The sequence below is a fragment of the Alexandromys fortis genome, unplaced genomic scaffold (assembly GCF_014885135.2).
Source record: "Alexandromys fortis isolate MF-2015 unplaced genomic scaffold, M_Fortis_MF-2015_v1.1 scaffold_80, whole genome shotgun sequence".
Lineage (NCBI taxonomy): Eukaryota > Metazoa > Chordata > Mammalia > Rodentia > Cricetidae > Alexandromys > Alexandromys fortis.
Window position 1 is genome coordinate 6,969,138 of NW_026068174.1, and position 24,097 is coordinate 6,993,234.

The 24,097-nt window shown below is 46.8% G+C and overlaps 1 protein-coding gene across 4 annotated transcripts in view; it reads left to right on the forward strand.

The window, feature by feature from the left end:
- Vps53 (VPS53 subunit of GARP complex) overlaps nt 1-22,723 on the forward strand; it is a 128,596-nt gene extending 105,873 nt beyond the window's left edge. For all 4 annotated transcript variants that reach the window (XM_050128799.1, XM_050128795.1, XM_050128798.1 and 1 more), the window contains 5 exons: nt 5,492-5,640; nt 9,448-9,517; nt 20,397-20,534; nt 21,835-21,939; nt 22,430-22,723. In XM_050128799.1, coding sequence (XP_049984756.1) covers nt 5,492-5,640; nt 9,448-9,517; nt 20,397-20,534; nt 21,835-21,939; nt 22,430-22,600 — 633 coding nt within the window. In that variant the 3' untranslated portion in view covers nt 22,601-22,723. The remainder of the gene's footprint in view (nt 1-5,491; nt 5,641-9,447; nt 9,518-20,396; nt 20,535-21,834; nt 21,940-22,429) is intronic.
- The last annotated feature ends 1,374 nt before the right edge of the window (nt 22,724-24,097 follow it).

Consider the following 24,097-nt stretch of genomic DNA (forward strand, 5'->3'; position numbering starts at 1 on the left):
AGCTCCGTAGTTCAAGGCCAGCCTGAATACATGAGCCCTTGTCTGAAAAGAACAAGACAACAGTAAAAATCACTTCCCTGTTGATGAGCCGTATGTACACGTACATGCCTATCTCCTTAAGACCTTTTGTGCTCCACTGTCTGTCCCAGGTCATCCTGCCTTCCCCTGGGAGTTATCTCTGAGCATAGTTGCAGTGAGTCATCAGTTCTTCCTCCCCTGCACACCCCACCTCTCCCCAGCTATCTGCATGTCTGCACTCCTAGCCGGGAGTACATTTTACTAAGCTAAAGTCTCCCAACTGTCCTCATGTTAATTGAAGATAGTCTTTCTAGAAGTAAAATGGTAAAGTGGAAAGACCATGGGCTTTGGGATAGGACAAGCCAGAATCTGTGTCTCCTGGCAGCTGGTTGGCCTCACTAGACAGGTCACCGCTGTCCTGAAGCTCAGGTTTCCGTCTGTGAAGTGTGGTAATACCATCATACGCGGGAGCTGGTGTGACAGTGTCAGTCACAGTGCTGAGAACATGGTAGGTGATCACGAGTAGTTCTCCCTGTCTTCTCACCAAGGCTTACTCCAGTGCTGAGCATGCGGAGGTGCCTATAAATAATGCAGAGGCTTGCAGGAGTGAGTACCCGGGTGTGTGTATGAAGTCCAGGACTTGGTGCCCGTGGCTCGGAAGCCCAAATCACAGCCCTAGACTACAGCTGCTGGAGTCCAAGCATGTGGGGCTGTGCTCCCTATCAATCTAACTTGGGGCAGGGATTTAGGTTTTCAGTTGAGGATCAGGTTGTCAGGAGGCCTTTCAGAGCCTTGTGCAGAAGAGGAAAGGCAAGGTCTGCAGTGAGCTCTCTGCAGGGCTGCAGCGGGCCCTCTGTAACAATGTGATGATCTCCTAGCCTGCTGTGGGAAGTAGCAGCATGGACCACACACCTCCGACAGCAGAAGCAGAACTCCACAGATGGGCTGGGCTCCACAACGCCACCTCTGGTTAAACACGAATCCTGGGCACTTCTGTCATTGCTTTCTTAATTTTCTTGCTTGTTCTTTCTGTCAACACTACATCTGATGTACAAGTTTTTTGTGAACTATTTTTTGTTATTTATATAGTACCATATGGTATTCAACCCAGTTCACCTCACCCCCAAACAGAGGGCACAAAAGAAAAATCTAGTTATGAAAGGGTAACTTAAATGCTGAATGCCAGAATTTAGCTGGAAGTGCTGGAATCTTACTTTTTGCTGTGCTCATTCTAGCACAAACGCCATTTGTGCCCTTTGCTGAGATTTGCCTGACAGCCGCATGCACCCAAGCGGAGGTGCTTTTCTCTTTCTCACGAGTGTCGCACAAGCACACTTGTGTAGTGCTAGGGCTTTAGATGAGCCTGCCTGTCTGAGCCGTGTCATTTGAGTGTCCTGTTCTATCAGACATCAGAACTAAACAACTAGTAAGTGAAATGACACCAGGCAAAGCATCTCCCACGGGAAGCCACACGCACAGCCATCAGACTACTCGTACTGCTGCCTAGTTTGTTTCTTGTTTTGGGGAACATGGTCTTGATGTTCAAGCCAGGGTACCCTTTAGTTTATGGTAGTCCTCCCACATGTTACCACACCCAGTTTTTTGACAATTTACATTACAGCTAAGACCAGAAATGGTGGTGCAGGCCTTTGAGCCCAGCACTTGGAAGATAGAGACAAATCTCTGAGTTCCAGGCCAGCCTGGGCTACATGATAAGATCTTGTACCCCCAAAATACAGAGCAACCTAAGCCATAACCATCTGGGGTAGTTGAGGGCAGGCGTCAACCAACTGGAGTGGTATCAAGGCACAGGCACTGCTGACTGTCTTTTGTACATTTTTTTTTTTTTAAGTAATAGAAATGGGCTGGTTGCTGAGCATAGTGGTGTGTGTTAGTGATCGGCACTTGTGGGGCTGAGGCAGAAGAATTACCAGGAGTTCAAAGCTAGCCTGGCCTAGATAGGCAGGGCTACAGGGCGAGACCCTGTCTCAGAACACCAGACAGCATGAGGTTGAGAAACAAGGACTGGGACTGAAGCTCACGGGTAGAGCATGGAGACCCTGGGTTCCTTTCCCAACACAAGGAAATAAAAAGGGCTGAGGAGATAATTCAGTCAGTAAAGTGACTGCCATGATAAGCACCCAAGTAAAATGCCCAGTGCTGTGGCACTGGGGAAGTAGAGACAAGCAGATCCTTGGCATGTGGTGGCCAAGCCCTCCAACTAGTGAGAGACCTATCTCAAAACAAAGTAGACTCCTGAGAAAGAGTACCCAGGGTTGGCCTCTGGCCTCCACTCACACATGCACACACATGTACACATACATACACACATACAATAAGAACAATGTCAGTTCTCATTATTTCCCAGTACTGTAAGTTATTTTCTTCATTAAGCTAACTAAAGTTTAAAACCATGAATACTTGCTAAACTTCTTTCAATTTGACCGTACTTGACTAAAACTTAAAGCAGGTGGGAATCTCCTCACATGACACATATGAACATCAGTGTGATAACCATCCAGCTAACTAGCAAGAACTTGAAGCAGCCACGCAGCTACAATCTGCCTTGCATCAGAGATGCTTTATAACCAGTGACAGAACATGTCACCACTTCTCTTTATAGCTGTGTTCTGCGAGTGGGGAGCTGTCATCTTTAAATCATTGTTTATAAACTACACTAAGATCGTGAACTATCCAGTTCCGCCAGCTTGGGAGGCGCTTGTCATTTGTATGTTGATTCGGGGTGGGACATGAAATTCCCTCTGCCCAATTCCCCACGTTTGTTCCCCATGTTTGCTCATGCCTGGATCCCTGTGTTCCAAGCTTTGCTGTAGAACTGGGAAGAAGAAGATGAAGGGTGTCAGTTTGGACCTCACCCTATGAGTTCACTGGGAATCAGGACGTTCATTGTTTGGTTGGATCAGATCTTTAAAATGGGATGAAAGAAAAGCCTCTCAAATAAGGTAACAGATAATGAGGAAAACATTACACATAGCTCACTGTACAGGCAACTCCTGTTGGAGCTTTAACTGTTTCCCCATTGTTTCTATTTTTTCCCCAGATAATTTTTTTTTCTTTTACTACCACACAAGGCTGTACTTCCAGCTACTGGAGAGGCTGAGCTAGGAAGAGCTCTCAAGTTCAGAAGTCATGAGAGCAACCTGAACAACACAGTGCAGTTCTGTCTCAGTCAGTCAACAGATCCATAAATAAGATTTCCTTTTTCTTTTTTTAGAGATCTTTAAAAATGTATTTATTTTGTATGTGTGTGTGCGCACATATGCCATAGGCATGTGTGGAGGTCAGAGGACAAGTTGCAATCATCAGTAGTCTTCCTTCTACCACGTAGGTCTCAGGTAGCGAACGCAGGGCGTCAGGCTTGGCAACAAGTGCCTTTACTTGCTGACAGAGTTCCCCTTCTCTATTTGGAGCCTGTGTTTGTTTACTTGGGTTTTGTTTGTTTGTTTTGGTAGAGACAGAGTGCTACTTATATGGTCCAGGCTGGCCCCAAGTTTACAAACCTCCGTCCTCAGCCTATAAATGTTGGGATCACAGGCATACACCATCACACTCAGCTTCAAAAGCTGATTTGAAGTTTTGCAAGAGGCTCTTCACATTATTTGTAAAATGAAGGTGGGGTGGGGGGTAGAGAACTGACTCAGAGATTAAGAGAACATGTTGCTTTTGAGATAACCTAGATTCACTTCTATAAAAATAAGTGTTTTCTTGCCAGAGACATGAAAGCCTTAGAGCTGCTGACCTCCCTTCTGAATGGATCCAAAGGGTTGGTTTGGCTTAAGAGGGCTTTGAACAGGCAACCCTCTTAGGCTGTGAGAGGCCAGCTCAGCAGGGCTCCTTCAAGACAGGGTCAGGAATGAGTACATGCTAGATGACATAAGCTGAGAGCCCCCAGCCCTCCTGCGTTCCACTAGACGACAGAGTCTACACTGTTAATTCTTCCTGCCTTCCAGGCTGTGCCCCTGCTTCTCCCTTGGGTGTGCAAGCTTGAACTCCATTTTATTTGTTTATTTTGGGGTTTTTGTTCTGTTTTGGTTTTGTTATTATTTTACTTTGTTTTGTTTGAGACAGGGTCTATGTAACCCTGGCTGTCCTGAAACTCACTAGGTAGATCAGGCTGGTCTCCGATTCATGGAGATCTCCCTGACTTTGCCTTCTGAGTGCTGAGATTAAAGGTGTGTATCACCACTCCCAGCCTTATTTTTGTTCTATTATGTTTGTTTTGGTTTTGATTGTTTGTTTGTTTGTTTAAGACAGGGCTTCTGTGTGAAAGAGCCATGGCTGCCCTGGAACTCACTCTGTAGATCAAGCTGGCCTTAAACTCACAAAATCTATCTGCCTCCCAAGTGCAGGAGTTAGAGGCATGAGCCGCCACCACCCAGCTCATTTTTGTTGTTCTTAACTAGTCAAAGATCACATCAGCCACATATGTACTTGTGTGTGTACTTGAATGTATTAGGGGGAGAGGGGAAGGTTGTAGCTAGGAGGCTGAGTCAGGAAGATTTTTGTAAGTTTAAGGCCCACCTAAGTTACATAGTAAGTTCCAGGCCAGCCCGGACTACAAAGTAAGACCCTGTCTCAAGAAACCAATAAATAACAATAATAAAATCCCAAACTCTTCCCAGTTGACTTGGAAAAGGGTGTCTAAATTAAATCTCTTCTACTTGTTTCTGGGTTTCACCACACTGAGCCCAACTGCTAAATCTCTCCAGTCTCTCAAGTACAAGTACCTGGAGTAAACACTCCTTCCCATTCTTCAGGCCTGGTGGTTGTGTCTCTCTATGGCAGTGATTCTCAACCTTCCTAATGCTGTGATCCTTTAACATCTCATGTTGTGTTGGCTCTCAGCCATAAAATTATTTTTGTTGTTGGGCAGTGGTGGTAAATGCCTTTGGTCCCAGCACTCAGGAGGCAGAGGACAGTCTGGTCTATAAGAGCTAGTTCCAGGACAGGCTCCAAAGCTACAGAGAAACCCTGTCTCGAACCCCCCCCCCCAAAAAAAAAAAACAACAAAAAGCTATTTTTGTTGCTACCTCATAACTATAATTTTGCTAGTTATGAATCATAATGTAAATATTTGATATTTAGCCCCTGTGAAAGGTCATTCAACCCCAAAGGGGTTGCAGCCCACAGGTTGAGAACCACTATTCTCTGGGTTTAGACGGATTCTTACCCTCTGCCTAGTGATGTGGTGAGCATCCCTTACACAGCTTCGCTTGGGTGGGAACCTTAGGTGGGAACAGTAGGAAAAGGAACAGAGCCTGCACGCCATGCCACCGGTGAGGCTTGTTCTTATTCAGAGCAGCCTGTGTCACAGAGCTAGTATGTTGGCCGAGGCCAATCCCTGTAGCACCAAGTGACCTAATTTCCACCCCCACACCCCTTCCCTGGTACTAGATAACACTGTTCCCCGGTAGCATCTCTAAAACCTGGGCCTGTCCTGTCGCTGTTTCAGATGCCATGGCAGAATGTGGAGCATGTTGGTGACCAGAGCCCTTACGTCACTTCTGTTATTCTCCACATTAAGCAGAACGTCCCTATCATCCGAGACAACCTGGCTTCCACACGGAAATACTTCACGCAGTTCTGCATTAAATTTGCAAAGTAAGTCCTGAGTTGTTTCTTGATGCACTTCTTGTTTTCATCTCCCAGGATAAATGAGCAGGAGATGCCCATGGCCATTTCCCTGCCAGGAATTGTGCAGTTCACGAGCCGCACTGGCAGTCGACCCCAGGATCGCTCTCCAGGTGTACCTCTCTGAGTGGGGAGAGACCTATGATGGCCCTGGTGTCGTTCTCAGTGGACTTACTTTACTGATCTACTTAACTACCCAGCATGCCCAGTTTCTAGCTGGGCTCATCTGGGGCCTCCAGGAAAAGTAGTATTCTTCTGTCCTCCAAAGGGCTGTAGTGGTAGGAGCAAATGGGCCACTTTAGGACACGTGCATGCTTAGAGCAGCAGGCTTCAGCCATGGCAGACAGGAACAATTTGGGGTATCTTGCTCTTCTCAGTTCTGTACATGAAACCTCTCCTTGCTCAGGTTTTTGTTTTTCAGTAAGTTCATGCGAGCATTTTATCTGACTAGAGTCTGAACTTCTCAGGAGTTGGACCATCGGTTGTGCCTTTGAGCCTTTACTTCTTCCTCCTCCTCCAAGGACTTGTTATTGTAGCTGCCAGAGATTATCCACTTGTGGATGTCGTTATGTCCAGGCAAAGTACTAGAAATTAGGAGCAGCAAGTTGTTGAGCTCCAGTGCCGAAGTGATAGAGCAAGCACCACGTTCCCTGCCTTCTGGTCATGTCCTCGTGTGTGGCCATTTCTGCCTTGAATTTTGAAGCAAGGAAGTAGTTTGGTTCTTTGCCAGTCAACATCTGGCTCCGGCCCTGTTTCCCGAGAGGCCAGGCAGTGATGAGGGCCAGTGTCTCCTTTGACCAATTATCAGACACACAGTTTGGCAAGTTGCTTCAGGAAGGTCAGTGCTGTCCAAGCTACCGTATTTGGATTGTTCTCATCCAGGTCCCAACTGGTGACTCAGGCTTCTGAGTTGCTCTTTTCCCCAGATCTCTCCCGGTTTGTATTCAATTAGATTCCCCCATCTGACATAAATAAACCCCAAGGAACAACAGTGACAGAGTAGCTGTAGAGTTAATTTTAATTTCAAGCCCATCAGCAAGGCTTGGGCTGACTCCCCAGGGAGCATTTATGTTTGCAGGCCGCAGATGGACCAGAGCTGACATTCCCTTCCCTCTCTGGGTGCTCATTAATGTGTACTAAAAGCACTGCTGATAAATCACAGTGACGTTCCCTGTAACCACTGCTACATTGTCTCTGTAAAATTCTGCTGGGACTCAAAACCTCCACTGTGGGCACCCAGGGGTCCGATTGAGCTAAGGTTGAAGTGAATAAGGAGTCCATTGCTCAGCCCGTCCAGTGTCAACCTCACATTCTGTCATCGCCTTTTCATTTTATTACTAAGCTCATTCTGAGTGGTCTGGGAATAGGGTGCCCATCCCCCACATCTGGAAAAGTTTGGCTGTAGACCTAGAAAGTTTAGAAAGCTTTGTGCTTTAACTCTTGGTACCCTCCCTTGATTATAAAATCTCAGCCCAGACCAGTAGCCAGTTTCCATCCTGGTGACCCTTGGCAATGACACATCACATTGCTGGTTTTTCTTCTCCAAAGACTTGTGCCTGGATTATCCCCGTGTTTCTCCTGATCACCCAGCATGGACTAGTCAGGGCAAGGCAAGGGCACAGCCTCAGCACTCCAGTGTGAAGGAGCTTCTGTTACAAGCCGGGTGTGCAGGTGTGAGTAGTCCCAAGTTTAGCCTCGCCTTACCTGGCTGGCTCAGGTTAAGGGCCAAGAACCCCTCCAGACCCTCTTATTCACACTCCCTCTAGATTAGTAAGCCCACTCCTCTCTGGACTGCGGGTTCTCCATCTGTGGCTGCATTGCCTCCGACATAATAACTTAACAAGGCCACTCCTAGTTGAGAATGCAGTTTGTATTACAGATGACTTCTCTCACCCACTAAACTAGAATACCTCTATTCCATGAAATTATCCCAGAAGTCCTTAGTTAGCAGCGTGATTGCAGTGTGCGGAGAAGATGTGGCGAGAAGGAAGGACCCAGACAAAGCATGGAGGAGGGAGGAGACAGATGGCAGCCGGCCTTGGTGGAAACCTTGCCCCTTTCCGTCTTTCCTCTGTGGTCCAGAGCCCGGGGGCACTGCCTGCTCAGCACACTCTGGATCTTATCTAGTTATGCACGTGTCTACTTTCCACAGCTTTTGAACTACAGCAGAACAACAGCCTCCTTGACTCAGGCCCTGACTTGCTGAACTGTTACTGTCCTTCACCCTAAACAGCGTTACCAGGCCACCTGGCCTAAGTTGTCGCCCAGTGCTTGGCAGATTTTTTTAAAATCTTGTAATTTTTGTTTGGTAAGAGAATTACTGCCTTAGCTATTTATTTCTTGGTTTTACTTTCAGATATCCTTACACTGCCCATGTAGCTTTAGCTCTTGCCACTAATCGGATATTTTCACTCACTGGTACTCAAATGGGCTTGAATGGCAAGGTGGATTTTTTTATTTGTTTGTTTTGTTTTGTTTGTTTGTTTGATTGGTTGGTTTTTTTGAGGTAGTGTTTCTCTGTAGCTTTGGAGCCTGTCCTGGAACTAGACCAGGCTGGCCTTGAACTCACAGAGATCTGCCTGTCTCTGCTCCCAAGTGCCACCACTGCCCTGCTTGTTTTTGTTTTTTTGAGACAGGGTTGCACTATGTAGCTCTGGATGTCCTAGAATTCATTATGTAGACTAGGCTGACTTTGAACTCACAAGAAATCTGCCTGCCTATTTCCTGAGTGCTAGGATTAAAGGCATGTGCCACCACACTTGGCACAAGATGGATTTTTGAAACTTCATATAACTTCAAGTCTAGAGGAAGTTAGGGCTTGAGAGTGGTTGGTTTAGGCTGGAGAGATGGCTTTGTAGTTAAGAGCACATGCTGCTTCTGCAGAGACCTCCAGTTCAGTTCTCAGTACTCACATGGAACAGCTCACAACAGCCTGTAACTCCAGCTCTCAGGGATCCAATGTCCTCTTCTAGCCTCCCTGGAACCTGCACACATGGTTACATGCACACACACAGACACATATACTAAAATAAAAATATATATACTTTTTTTTTTTAAACAAACAATTGCTTTAGTGTTTTGATGGCTTTTGACCTGGGATATTCTCTTGGACACTGGCCACCTCCTCAGAATGATGGTGGAATGACAAGTGTAGGTGTTTGTCTAGCTCAACAGTGCCCTAAGCAGGAAGAGGGGGTCTCACACCAGCCTTGCTGTGAGGTCCTTTCCTCCAGGTAATTAGACTGCCGTAGGGTAATTCTCCCTCCTAGGACCTGAAACAGTCACCAGTGGAACTGGCTGAAGCTCAGTAGTATTGACCTCCGTAGGACTGGAGTGTGGCTCAGTGAGTGCTAGAGTTCTCGCCACCTGAGTTCCATCCCCAACACCACAAACAAAAATAATTCACCTCTCCAGCTTAAGATGGGGTGAGCTTTCTGCAGAATCCTAGGCTGTTCTTCCTAAACAAAACTGGAGCTGAAGTTAGAAGGAAAGAGAAGGCTGTGTGGGGGGTATAGGGGAATATAGTGTCCACCCGGAGTCTCGGTTTCCTCATGAAAGGAAGTAGAGCCTTAAAAAGTTTCTGCCACTTGCCACCTTTAATCCCCGCACTCGGGAACAGAGGCAGGCAGAGCTCTGTAAGTTTGAGGCCAGCCTGGTCTACAGAGCAAATTTCAGGGCTACACAGAGAAGCCCTGTCTCAAATAAATAAATAAATAAGTTTCTACAGCCCTTTACTACAAGGAGAATAAGCTTAACTTGTCACTTTTCTATCAACAGCTCATTCATCCCCAAATTTATCACCCACCTCTTCAAGTGCAAGCCAATCAGCATGGTGGGAGCAGAGCAGGTAAGGAGAACTTCCTGCAGGACTTTATTAAGGATCCAGCATATGGGCTCAGGCAGATTCAGTCTAAAGAGACCGCGACAGGTTTCCCTGAAGTACAGAAATATGGTTGCTTGGCCACTCCTTTTGCTTCCTTGTTTTAATTTTTGAGATAGGTTCTCATATTGTAGCCTAGATGGGACTCAGATCGGTTAGATAATCACAACCTCAGTCACATGTACGGAAGGTCACAAAACAAGTTAGGGGAAACTGTCTTAGGGGCATAAGACTGAAGGTTTCAGATTTCTCTGAGGACTGGTACTGGAGGGATAAGGGTCAGTGTTCTAAGTCCAGCAGAGGCTCTGAGTGGCTGGGCAGAGGGCCTGTGAGACCGAGACCGAGCAGGAAGAGTCAGAACTCACCTCCCCAGGAAGCTCCTCAGCTGATTCTCTGCTGGAGCATGGTGACACATGCCTGTAGTCCCAGCACTTAGGAGACTAAAACCATGTACAGTATACCGTGAGACTCCGTTGGTTCATGTCATCTGAGCCCTGACGAACTGAGTTGTGTGTTACGGTAAAGTCACTTCTTTTCATCTCTCACCTGTTCAGACTCTGAAATTTGGGCATTTTGAGTTCAGGGAACACTCTGATTGATTTTGAAAATAAAAACAGATATTAGAACGACTGTTCTGTGGTAAACATTAACCAAAAGCAACTTGAGAAAGAAGAGGTTTATTTGATTTATGCATCATCAAGGGAAACCAAGGCAGGAATTCAAGGCAGAAACTGAAGCAGAGACCATGGAGGAAGCTGCTTACTGGCTGGCTCTCCATGGCTTGCTCAGTCTGCTCTTTCATACAACCCAGGACCACCAGTCCAGGAGTGGCACCACCCACATCAATCATTAATCAAGAAAACTCCCCGTCCCCACATGCCCATAGGCCAGTCTGTTGGAGGCAGTTCTCCAGTTGAGGTTCCCTCATCCCAGATCACTCCACTGTGTATCAAGTCAGAAAACTAATCAGCACACTCTGCAAGGATATGGATCTGAGTTTGATCCCTATAAGAATCACCCGCAAGCCGGGCGGAGGTGGCGCATGCCTTTAATTCCAGCACTCGGGAGGCAGAGACAGGCGGATCTCTGGGAGTTTGAGGCCAGCCTGGTCTACAAAAGCTAGTTCCGGGACGGGCACCAAAGCTACAGAGAAACCCTGTCTCGAAAAAAAAAAATCACCCGCATAAAAAAACAAGAATAAGGGAATAGAGAGATGATTCAACTTTTTCTACTCTTGCAAAAAAAAAAAAAAAAAAAAAAAACCTGGCTTCTGGTCCCAGAACCCATACTAGGCAGTTTATAACTGTCTTTAACTCCAGTTCCAGGGGGATCTGATACCCTCTTCTGTCCTCCTTAGGCACTGCACACACATGGCATACATATAGACAGGCAGAAACACACACATACACAAACACACAAATAAAAGCAAATTTAAAAAAACAAGCAAGAACAGTAATGTGTTCTTATACCCCCAGTAGTGGGAAGGTGGAAACAAGAGGATCCCTGGGGCTTGCTGCCCAGTCGGCCTAACTGGATTGGCAAGTCCCAAATTCAGTGAGAGACCCTATCTCAAAAATAAAGTGGAGAGCAATTGAGGAAGACACCCAGTGTCAACATTGGCCTTCTTTCATACACACACACACACACACACACACACACACACACACACAGAGGCGTGCACGCATGTGTACACAGGCACACACAAAATAAAAAAATTATTCATTCCTCCAATCTCTGAGAATACCACTTAAGGTATAAATTATTCTTAAAATGTCTTCCCTAGACCTCTATCTGTAAACACTTAGACAACATGTAAAAAGATCATGTAATTCATTTCCATAGATCCTGCTCTGTACCATATGAGACAATGCAGTAGAGGCTCAGGTCTTTGCCAGCTCAGTTCCCTGTCTTCATGGCTCCTTGGCTGTGTTGACATCCCTTCTGCCCCAGCCCCCACTCCACTCAGTAAGATGGTTAGTTAGCATGTACTGGATGGAGTGAGTACCTTGTAGTCACTCATGAAGTGTCAAAGGCAGACAGGAATAGTAAAGTCTCCTGAATCAAAGTGCAGTATGATTTGTCCTCTCTATTAGCAAGTGCAGGACAGTGTGAGCGCTCATGTCCTGAGCTCTGGAATGACGTGGGCAGAAGCTAGATCCTGTGCCTGCAACACTGCATCTGTTTGTCCGTAGACAAGTTACTCTGCGGGGCCTCCATTTCTTTGTCTCTGAAATAGGAATTCTTGGTGCCACCTCAAGCTGTTAGGATTAAACAAATCAGAGAGCCGTGTGTGGTGGCACACACCCAGTAATCCCAGCACTTAGGAAGCTGAGATAGGAGGATTGTAAGTTCAAGACCAGTCTGAGCTACATAGCTAGACTTTGTCTCAAAATAAAATAAAATAGAAATGGAAATAGTAAAAACCAAAGCCAGTACCCATAAGTAATACACATGTCTGGCACAGAGCCAGCCCTCATTAAATACCAGCTCCTGCTCACTGTAAGCTTCCTGAGACCTGGACGTGACCTTATTTCTGTTTCATTGCTCATCTTCCCTAATACTTCTTCCACATGCTGCCTGCATAAAGACTTCTAGTCAGTGCTTGCCCTCGGCTGTCTGCCTGACCTGCTCTAGCTGGAGTCAAAAATGTTGTCTTGGAAAACTCCCTGGGAGGTTGCACGACTCAGACACCAGCTGGGCCTGACTGTAGCAGTCAGTGTTCTGAATCCCTGACCCTGGCATGTCTAGGGTGCGGATCTCATTCTCTCCGTCGGAAGTGGCAGGGGGATGCCCTCACATGCCAGCTCCAGTTTCATTAGTGCATGTTTACCCGGCGCTCCCTCTGTTCACCTTATTACACTCTGCCATCTGAGAGGATATGGAGAGATTAAGATCTGTGTCTGGAGCGCCTTAGAGTTCTCAGTTACATTTCTGTCTACAGACGTGACCAAGCCTGGAATCCAAAGCTGACTCATAGGAACACAGTTCCATGTTTTTGGAACCTTGCTCAGGCCTCCAAGACTGCCGTAGTGTCTGATAGCCATGAAAGTTTTGATGTCACATAAGTCCTATATCATGAGTGTTTTCTTCAGATTTTCTCGTTTATAAACAATGTTAGCTAGTGGGGCACACCTGCCACCCCAGCATTCAGCCAGCAGAGGCAGGGGGATCAAGGCCAGTATGGGCTACTTAGTAAGACCCTGTCTGAAATAACAGAACAGAGTGGAACACCAGCAGAATCAGCCCAGACCACGGGCTTCTATCTAAGAAACAGGATCCATCTGCTTTTAGATGTCAGGGAAAGCCCATTTTCTAGAACTAAAGTTTCGCTTCCCAGACCCTATGCAAAGACGAGTGAGTAGTAGGCTATCTACAGACCCAGCCTTGTGGAGGCTTCAGGGAGGAATGAAGGGCAATAGAGTCCTAGATTGGTTCCCGTGTAGCTGAGGTTTATGTGGGTAAGGTTAGCCCTGGCATCTGGACTCTGAAATCCCAGCCATGCTGTAGCCAGAGGCCTGTGCACTCAGGCAGCAGGGTCCTAGGACTGAAGACATTAACCACAGGGCAGGTGAGAGCCTGACTGCTTGTGTAGAGGACCCGAGCTGTTCACAGCCGCCTGTCATTCCTGCTGCGTGAGTCTGAGCTCTGGTCTCTGTGGGCTGGCTGGCTCTGTCTCTGTCTCTCTCTCTCTCTCTCTCTCTCTCTCTCTCTCTCTCTCTCTCTCAAACACACATAAATAATAGAATAAAATCAGTTTTTAAAAGAAAGTTAGTAGAAAGCTGCTTTGAATACAAGCACATTCCAACACATCCACACCCTGCCTTGTGTCATGTCCCTAACCCAAGCTTTAACTAGAGCTGTAGAATTCAAAGCTGCGACTGCACCTCGTCTGGGCTGCGTCTCTTCTGCCAAAAGGTGCTCAATGCCGAGCTGAGGTTAGGCTCGAATACTGATGTGAAAATTTAAAAAAGGAGGCTCTTTCTGCTCTTCATTCCCGCCGTGATTAGTACATACAGTGAGTTATTTGTCTCCAGGCCCCAGAGTCCTCTTGAGCAGTTGCGAGGGCACGTGGAATTGAAGCATTCCTGTATTGTAATGCCTCCTGCTAGTTTGTGATTTTCAGAGGGCCTTGTGGGATTGCAGGGTCATTAATTAGTCTTACAACTGAGGTCATCTCTGACTGAACACACGGCAGAAATAAAATCCATTTGCCTAAACTTCCCCTAGAGAAAACAGCACAGTGTGGTGCTGGAAGAGACTCACAGCCCAGTCCTTGCTCTGCTGCTGCTGGCCCCTTGCTCACAAACAGTGCCTGCCTCCTCCGGTGCTCAGTGTCCTCTTTAGATACACGTACTAAACCAGGCACACTCCAGGTGCCTTGTAGACCTTTCCTATGGCTCCAAACTTCATCTTTGTCAAGTTACTTTTTTCCCTTCGTGTATTTTCTTCCTTTTAATTGTTTGGTTTGGTTTGGTTTCAGTACCCTACTGTGTAACCTATGGGTGTCTTCGGTTTCACAAACCTTGCATGGGAGGCAAGGGGAGGCAGGTCCCAGGCCTTTAATCCCAGGCAGAGGCAGGCGAATCTCTGTGAGTTCAAGGCCAGACTGATCTACACAGAGCTAATTTCAGGACAACCATGGCTATACAAGAAAACTGTCTTGAAAAACAAAAACAAACAAGCCAACAAATTGACAAATCTCCTGGCTCTATCTGCTGGATGATGAAATGATAGCATGCACTAGCTCTATATTCGGTCTCTTGTGTTGACTTTATATAAATCAATGGGATGGGAAGATGGCTTAATGCTAAAGTGCATGCTTTATATATACAAGATCCTGGGTTCAATCCTTAGCACCTTAAAAAAGGAATATTTCTAGATATGTACATTAGGAACATTTTGAAGTTGCATGTAACAAAATGTGTCAGTTAGCCGTCTTCTGGTGTGCAGCACGTTGGCATTAAGCATAGACTCTGCTTCAAAACAAACCTCTGCACCTGGCTAAGTATTGCTCCCCACCGCAGCCCTGGGCAGTCATATATTACTGTCTCTGAATTCAACTACTCCTCAAATACCAAATAAGTGGGGATTGTCTTTTGTGTCTGGCTTCTTTCACCTACACTAATGTCATCAGAAGTTCCTTCCTTTTAAGGCTCAATAATATCTCATCATATGTATTAAAATATACTACATTTTTATCACATTGGCTTTTAGACTCTTGTAGTTCAAAATCATCTAGATTAAAGCAATTTGGGGGCATGCAGGGGCTTGTTGTTGTTGAGACAAACTCTCACTATATATAGCCATGACTGGCCTCAAACTCACAGAAATCCATCTTCTTCTTCCTCTGTCTCCTGAATGCTCGCATTAAAAGTGTGCACCACCATGCCCAACATTAAAGCAGATTTGAAAGTACACTCATTACTATTACCATGGTCTAGTGTGTATCATCACAGTTGGAAAAGAGAAAAGGTAAGACATTATTCTTGGGCACACCTCTTCTATGTAACCTTTAGACAGCAGGACTTCTTCATTAAATGGGAAGGGGCTGGAAAGGTACCTCAGTGGTTAAGAGCACTTACTGCTCTTGCAGAGGACCCAGGTTCAGTGCCCAGTACCCACATGACAGCTCACAGCCATCTGTAACCCAGATTCAGGATCAATGCCTCTTCCGACCTCTGTGGGCTCTTGTGTGCATGTGGTACATGTACACACTCAGGTGTGCACATTCACATAAAATAATCAAGTACTTTTCCAAAAAGAGGCCAGGGATGGTGGTGTACCCATAATCTCAGCACTGGAGAGAGGGGGCCGACAGACCTCTGTGAGTTTTGAAAACCGATCACAGTCCATTTGTTTCAGCTAGCTAGCAAGATGGGATTTTCTGGTGAAAAAGGTGTCATACCCCTTTAAGGTATGTCTTTTGTGTCTTTAAGGTATGGAATAAGCTATGGAATAAACTAGAAAATTATGTCTGGCTCATCCACATATATCTCTCGGAAGCAGAAAAAGTAGCAAATATCCCCAATTCCTCCCAACAGATAAATGCTAGGCCATGGTTTTGATTTTGATAGCCCAGGCTCTTATAACTACTATGTGGTAGATGAAGTTGAATCTTTGCCAGGCCTCAAAAGACACACCTAAAGAAGAAAGAAAGATTGATTTCCTGTTAACAAATATATAGAAAATAAATCAAAAGAATAGTGACCAGTCAGTGAAATTTGTACCATGTTCCAACGGTTGCCCTACATCCCTGCAAATTTGAAGTAGGTCATTACGGTTTTGCTGAAGCCCCCAGTGGATTTCCACCCTTCCCTCATCCCCTCCCCATTCCCAGGAGCGAACACTATTCTGATCTAGGCTTCTAGGTTGCCATATGTATTTGGGTGTTCCGTAATGTATATATCCCCAAGTGATACATGGATTGTTTTGCTTGTTTCTAAGCTTTATATAAATTGTACTGTACATGTCATTTCCTCTCCTGCCTTTTCCCCCTACTTAACATTTTTTTGAGATTTATTTGTGTTGATATATGTCATTTGTGTCCGCTCATTTTGGCGTCAGTATCTTTCCCATTGCATAAATATGCCATCGTTCGTTTATTCTTTCTTGCTTTTATGGACAGCGAGCTGTTTCCAGTCCTTGCTTTTGCAAAGAGCGGGTACAGGGAAGGTCTTTTTAACATGAGTGTTATGAATTAAATATGAAAGTCACCTTTGGCTTGTGTATTAAATGCTTATTAGTTCCTAGCTGGCTACACTGTTTTGAAAGGTTCTGGAAAGTTCAGAAGGTACAGGCTAGTTGGAGGAAGTGGGGGCGTGAGTTGAAGACTGTATCTTGTCGTGGCCTTCTCTCTGCTTCTTCTCTGTGATGAGGTGAAGAAACTTCCACCACACACTGCTGTCACCATAATGTTCTGTCAAAACACATGGGGCCAGGCAACTTAGACTGACCACTCCAAGACGGTGCTTCTAAACAAATCTTCTGTCCCTTATGTTTAGGTATTTGGTCATAGCAACCAAAAAGTTAAAAACTGACAGCCAAGAACCTGTGATGTAAGTAAAGGAGCTATCCCATAGTTTAGCCATTTTACCTTGAGCTTGTTTTGAACAGTCTCTTTATGTAGCCCTAGTGCTGTTCCGGAAGTGGTAGGTAGCCTAGGTTGGTCCCATATTGCCACAATCCTCCTGCCTCCGCCCGCCAAGAGCTGTTATAAATGCCCAGCACCATGCCGTGTGGGACCAGTTCACTCTGTCTCCACAAGTTCTTAGCCAGCACCTCTGGCGTGCATGGTGCTGGTATTGGAACCCAGGGCCTAGTGCATGCTAAGCAGATACTCTGCACTAAACTACACCCGGCCCTTGTCATCCTCTTACTCCGTGGGAGTCTATGTGCCCCGCGTCTCATTCCCTTGTCAGAGCAGCACCAAGGTCTGTGTTTTACTGTGAGTCTCATGTAACTTATCTTAGAGTAGTATAATTTTCAATCTTTCCCATATTTGACATTCTTTTCTACCCACAAGGAGTAAAAACAATCCCTGTGTTTTCTACTAAAAGTTTGAAAGTCTTGGGGTGTTAGAGGTGGCTCTGCAGCAGAGCACTTGCCAGAGGACTGGGCTTGCGTTCCCAACATCTGTGTCAGGCAGCTCACAACCGCCTGGAACTCTAACTCTGGAGGCTCTGATGTTTCTCCGGCCTTCTTGGGCATACACGCACACACACAAAGTAGTAAAATTAGTCTTTAGTCATGGTGCCAAATGCCTCTAATCCCAGCAGTTGGGAGGCAGAGTCAGGCAGATTTAAGTTTGCAGGCAGCCTGATCTCTGTAGTGAGTTCTAGTCCAGCCAGAGCAACATAGTGAGACCCTGTCTCAAAAAGAAGTTTTAAATTTTTTTCCTTTTCTTCTCTTAGATTCGTGACAGGATTTCTCTGTAACTTTAGGACTTGTCCTGGAACTAGCTCTTGTAGACCAGGCTGGCCTTGAAATTACAGAGATATACCTGCCTCTGCTTCCTGAGTTCTGAGATTAGACTCCTAAGTGCTGGGATTAAAGGCATGTGCCACCACCACCTGGCCTTCTATTAGATTCTAAGTGATGTTCATTTTCTTTAAGACAGGGTTTTGCTATTTCACCCAGCGTGGCCTTGAACTCCTGGGTCCAAGTGACTCTCCACCTCAGCTTCCCAAGTTGCTGGGACTGTAGGGTACACACTATGGGGCTTGGATCCAGCATGCTTGTTCTTTAGGGGTATGGGGGCAGCAATACAAATTCCATGGACTTTAGGGAGTATGTTAACCCTGGGCTCTTGGTATTCTGTGCCATTCTCTCAGATGCTAAACACACTTCTGTGAACTCATGGCTTTTTCAAAAACCAAACACTATGGTGGTAAGAGTTCATCTTGAACCTGAATTGGGATCCCCAGAACGCACATAGAAAGCCAGCATCCTTGTAGCCCCAGTACTAGGGTTGGAGACACAACAGACAGATCCTGGAGACTTGCTAGCCAGCCAGTTAGTGAGCTCCAGGTCCAGTGAGAGATTCTACCAGATAAGATAGGGAGCAACAGGAAGACATCTAAGATTGACGTCCAGCCTCCACAGTCATATGAGTGCACACACATAAACCCGGGGACATGTACACACACCTGACTTCAATGGCTTTCTAAAACAAGCGTAATAAGATTGCTGTGCTGCCCGCAGCTGAGTAGTTTAGGGAGTTTAGGCTCTGGGGGCTGGGGAGATGGCTCAGAGAACAAAAGCACTTGCCCTTAAGCATGAAAGAGCTGAGTTGAAATAGCCAAAACACACATAAAGCTGGGGACGGTAGTGCACATCTCTAATCCCAGCACTCCGAAGGCAAGCGAGGAGATCAAGAAAGGATAATCCCGGGAAGTTCACAGGCAGCTAGCCTGGCAGCAGGTACACAGTGCAGTGGGAAAAAAAAAATCAAAGAGACCCTGCTTCCAAACAAGGTGGACGGTGAGAACCAACACTCAGGGTTTTCCTCTGGCCTCCACACACATGCTGTGGCATGCACATGCCATGTGCACACATGCACATTATACACAAAGAAAGTGTAGGCTTTCACTAGTCCCATTCCTTCATGAAATTACTGTCATCAGGATAGCCTTCTTTGCCAATTGTGTGATGTGTCGTAGTTATCTGAAGTAAGCATTAACATTCCCCAAATCTCTGTAATATTGTCAGAATTGTACTCACCATAACGATTAGTTCTCCCAGCCAGAGTCGAGGAGTAAGTAAAGGATGCAGAGTGTCAGAGCCTTAAGGACTCCCACTTCTTGCCAACTAGCTGTAATTGTGAAAGGCTGTCCAACAGGTCATCGAACCTTGTCCTGAAAGTCTTGATCACTATCATCTGAATTTAGTGGAGTCGAGAGATCTGTCATCCCGCTACTGGCTGTATCTTATTGGTGCCATATGTGATTCTATTCTCTCAAACCGTTGGAACAGACCAAGACTACCCTACTTCAGCCATTTCCTTCCTAGTTCACTCGTTCTTTCACTTTCTACGGTGCCTGAGATCAAAGTCAGTCTGGGACTGAGTAAGTGCTCTTACACTGAGCTGTAAGCCCAGCCCCTGGCCTCAGGCATGTCTGTGCCCTGGCCATCAGTGCCTAGAGGCATCTAATCAAGCATCCTGAACCACGTGTGGCTGCTTATTAAAGCTCCAGAGTACTGATGTTCTCTTCTGTAAAATTGGGAACCATGAGCTCATGAGGGTGGACCTCGGAGAGACAATGTGAAAGAACTTGTTGTATCCCTTCTAGCCATTGGTGATCCATGAGGAAAGCTCATCTCTTTCCAGATAATTGGCATTCAAGAAGTCCAGAACAAACAAAGTGGGTTGTTGCCAAGATACGATTAAACATGGTTAAAATGTCATCAGACAGCATCTGGAGAGGTCCTAAGTACAGCAATAACAAGTTACCAGTTCTTTGTCTTATGAATAAGTAAGGTATTTTGTGGTAGTTTTTTCGTGCTGATGAGGGTGCAGTCTACAACTTCTGTGATGCTGATAGCTATGTAAACAGGTGCATTGTGGGTGGAAAGAGGTTCAGACATGTCCTGGGAACATCCAAGATAAGCTATGCTTTGGCCTGTTCTGGCCCTAAGGAGATGCCACTGTTGAGGCTAGAAGCCATGAAGAGGCTATCTGCCTCAGCATCTGCCTTTTGATTTTGTTATTTTATTTTTTAAGATTATTTTTCTCATATGTGTATGAATGTTTTGTCTGCATGTATGCATGTGTACCATATGCATGCCTAGTACCTGAGGAGGTCAAAAGAGGGCATAGGATCTGTAATTGGAGTTACTGATGGCTATGAGTCACCTTGTGGGTGCTGGGAACCAAACCAGTTAACTGCTGAGCTGTCCCTCCAGACCCTCAGCATCTGTTGCTAACAACCAAAATCTAAGGAGTGAATTACGTGGGATAATGCCACCGTAACTTAAACAATAGCCTGTATTACAAAGCCATTAAAAACAGTAATTCTTTAAGACTGTAATGATGGGAAATAAAATGCAAACCCTTCATGTGTCTACTAGAAAAGGCAGGGTATGAAGCTATACACACACTCAGTATGATTCCAGCTAGGTTTTCATCCACACACTACTTAATAGAAACTATACCCACATTTCACTGTGGTCTCTTAAGGAAGCTTTTCCTGGACAGTGGAAACTGTGGTCTTTTCTTTAAAGTTCTATTTTCCACGTTTTCTGTAACGGGAAAGGATCACATGCACAGTGAGTAGCACACACCTGCTCAGAGTGGACACGCTAGGTGCTCGGTGCACAGCGTGGCCATAACGCTCTGCTTGGTCTGCAGCTGCTGCTGGACACGCACTCCCTGAAGATGGTCCTGCTCGATCTCCCATCCATCGGCTCCCAGGTGGTGAGGAAGGCACCTGCCAGTTACACTAAGATTGTCGTGAAAGGCATGACCCGGGCTGAAATGATCCTCAAGGTATGTCTTCTCTGGGGACTCTGTTCACAAAGGCTGGCCCCATCTTAGATCCCTAGTTCCAGAGAGTTTGGCTTTTACAAACACAGAGTCTGCCCTGTCCCCTCTAACCCCCGGGGGCTGCTCACACTCTGTGATGTTGAAAATCAGTGCGCAGTTACCTGGGGATCAGCAATCCTTTCTGACAGGTGAGTTCTGTTTAATAAGCTCTAGCAGCTGAGAGCCAGGTGGCAAATCAGGAGAGAAGCCCAGGGATCTCTTGCCTCTCAGCAGGAATTTTGGGCCCAGATGTCACTCCCATCCCCAGAAGCCTTTTGGCTTTCGTGTTTTGCACCTTTAAGTGAACTCTGAACAGATGTTGTAGTAACTGAATCTAATTGGCAAATGGGCTTTTTAAAGCCTTGTTTGACAAGCGATTGGACATGGTGCCCTGGTGGAGCAGCACCTGCCTCTGATCTCCACCCGGGCCTGTCAGAAAAGGCTGGCAGTGGGGAAGCAGAGGCTCCGTTCTCATGAGCTGAGAGTCCAGCACCTGCGGGCTCCTCAGGCCCATTTCCCAGGGTGACTCAAGTGATGGCAGGGCTTTATTAAGCTGCAGTGGCCAGGCCTGGCTGCAGACCTCAGGATCTGGACCACATGAGGGGCCTGAGGAAACTATGTCCTCCCATGCTGGTCTGCTCAAGGGAGGAGAGTTGCATTCTGGAAATAGCTGCTAAGGCCCTTGAAAGGAACCGCTCCTTGCCACTTTCCGGTACATTCTCAGGAATTCAAAACAAAACCAGCCCACGAGGGAAGAAACATCAGCATATTCCAGAACCAAATGAAATGAATCTGAGGCTGGTGTGGCCATTTGTCTATGTACTAATTGTTAAATGGATGTGGCCACACAAAGTGTTAGGTTTCAGGTCTTCAAAAGAGTAAGGCCAGTTCAGGATTTTTGTTTCTGAGGATATCTATGGGCTTCTGCCAGCTCTCAGTGACAGACAGAAGGAGTGGATGCCCCACCACCCATGAAATCCCCCAGTAGATGGTCTCTTCCATGCCTCCTGGGGGAATTAGGAGCCTCGGATGTTGGGGGACCAGGAATCCATATGTTAAAAGACAATCTGGGTAATAATGGTGATTCAGCCACGCTTGGGAATACTGTAATTGGACATCAAGTTGAAATGAACCATCAGCATTTCTGAGCACAGGCTTGGATGGCAGTAGGCCCCTTCGTGGTCAACTGACAAGTGAGAAGAGCTGACCCTGCCCTCCAGCCTGAGGGCTCCTAAGGACCTATTCTTGTTTCCTCCATTGGTAGGTGGTGATGGCCCCTCATGAGCCATTGGTGGTATTTGTTGACAACTACATCAAACTCCTCACGGATTGCAACACAGAAACCTTCCAGAAAATACTGGACATGAAGGTGAGCCCTCTTGTTATTTATAGCCCATCCACCCTAAGGCATGGAATGTGCATATAGAATGTGGGGACTGCCTCAAAGTCACCCTGCATCCCAGATTGCAGAGAGCCTTTCCTAGAGGCCAATCCTGGCCATGCAGGCTGCAGCATCCTGAGGACCGCCCTGCCCAAGGGATGGCCACTGCCCAGGGGAGGTTGGAGCAATGCAAGGAAGAACAGGGATGGTCCTTCCCTCTGCTGTTGTTCCTCTCTTCTCTTTTCAGCCCTTCTTTCTCTCCTGTCCTGTTAGTCCTTTTTCTTGCCTCAATTTTACCTTCCAGGCTGCCCTCTAGGACCAGTACTTGCCCTGGAGAAATCGAGGTCCTTGGGTTCTAGCCATTACACAGTTAGCCCAGCGGAGCTCAGGCTGGGCAGACTTCCAGGACCAGAGTATGCTTTCTGCTCCTGCCGTTGATTGTGGGACCATCCCTGACCACCTCTCCCTCTCCTCTCAGGGGCTGAAGAGGAGCGAGCAAAGCGGCATGCTGGAACTCTTTCGACAGAGGCTCCCCGCCCCACCCTCAGGGGCAGAAAATTCCAGCACACTGTCCCTAATGGCTCCAACACCAGAGCAGGAATCATCCCGCATCCGCAAACTTGAGAAACTGATTAAGAAGAGACTGTAAGGAATATACAGACATTGCCAGGGACCCTGAGCTACTGATTTCTGGAAACCCTCACTCTCAGGACTCTAGGTCCTCAGTCTTGAAACCTCTAGGGCATTACAGTTATTAAACTATCTCTCCCATTCCCTGTCTTCGCTCTATGCCAGTCAGGGAAACCGAGTGAAACCGGGTTGTAAAAAGGCATTTTTAGTTTACCTACCGTCCTGAAGCTGGGGCAGCATTGGGTGAAAGGTCCCTGTGGCTCACTTCTATCTCCAGGCTGCCATGATGGTTGAGTTGCCATGTCACCTCCCCACACAGCCCTCCTCACCAGCTCTGGACCCCACCAGCCTGTACCTGCAGCTTGACTGAGGAAGCATGGATCTCATCCCTTCCTCCCTCTGCATTTGAGGTCAAAGCCTATGCAATCCAGGGGTGCCTTTTCCCTCCTTGTCTCTGTAATTGGCTTGGGGCCTGAGTGAACTCAGTGACAGATGACAGAGTGGGCCTCTCTCTATCAGGGCCCTGCCAGGATTGGCACATCCCGTGTTACCTGCTGCTTTCTGGGGCTTCAATCTGACCTCCATGACATGGCCAAATTACCCCCGGGTCCTCCCACGTCTCTGTACTCCCCAGGAGAGCAATGCACACCGCTTATCTTACACATGAGGAGGCAGACTAAGGATGCTGGCATGCCCAGCCCGGGCATCAGGTGTCTTGCCTGTGATGGGCTCCTGAGCTGGTGTGGATGCAGACCTAGAGCTGACTTAGAGTCTGCATGGCGCTCTCCCAGAACATGAACACATTGTCCTGCCCACTTTGCTCCTGGATCAGAGGGAGGGACTGTCTTCTGAGACACCAGGAAGTTCCCTTGGAAGGGCTTTCTTTGGCTTTTTTGGCAGAAGCTGTGAGAAGGAAGAAGCAGGAAATCTGGCCGCCTGACTTCCCACTCCCTGGTACATTACAGTCTGGAGTACTTTCCAGAGCCCCTGAAACATGGTGGCCGCATGTAGCACCTCAGCGGCGCAGCACTGCCACCAAGAGAGACACCTAGGAACGTGATTATTGACCTTGCACCCCAGATTCAGAGCCTGGAAGAGCCCAGAGCTTAGCTCAACCCTGTCTGACCATGCTGCCGGCCACTAACTCCTGAAATCAAGCCCTGCAGTGGGGAATCGCCCCACCTCCAGGGAATGGCACCTCACCAGGGCAGCCATACCCTGCTCTCTTGGCTCGTTAGAAACCAAGGTTCAATTACATGATCACTACCTCAGTGTGACCACCATTAGTGACAGCTTTCGGCAGCTGTGAGCATGTCATCCAGTAGGACAGTAAGATCCCAGATCCCAGGGCCACCCCTTCCATCACCACCACAGCAACAAACCTCATCTGGTTATTTCTGGATACCCATAGTGATCAGCGTGCATCCTGGGCCCTATGTCTCTTCTCTTTTTTCTTTTCTTTTTTATTCTTTTGACCACGAAGCTACACCCCAGTCCTAGAGCCTCATTTCTTCAT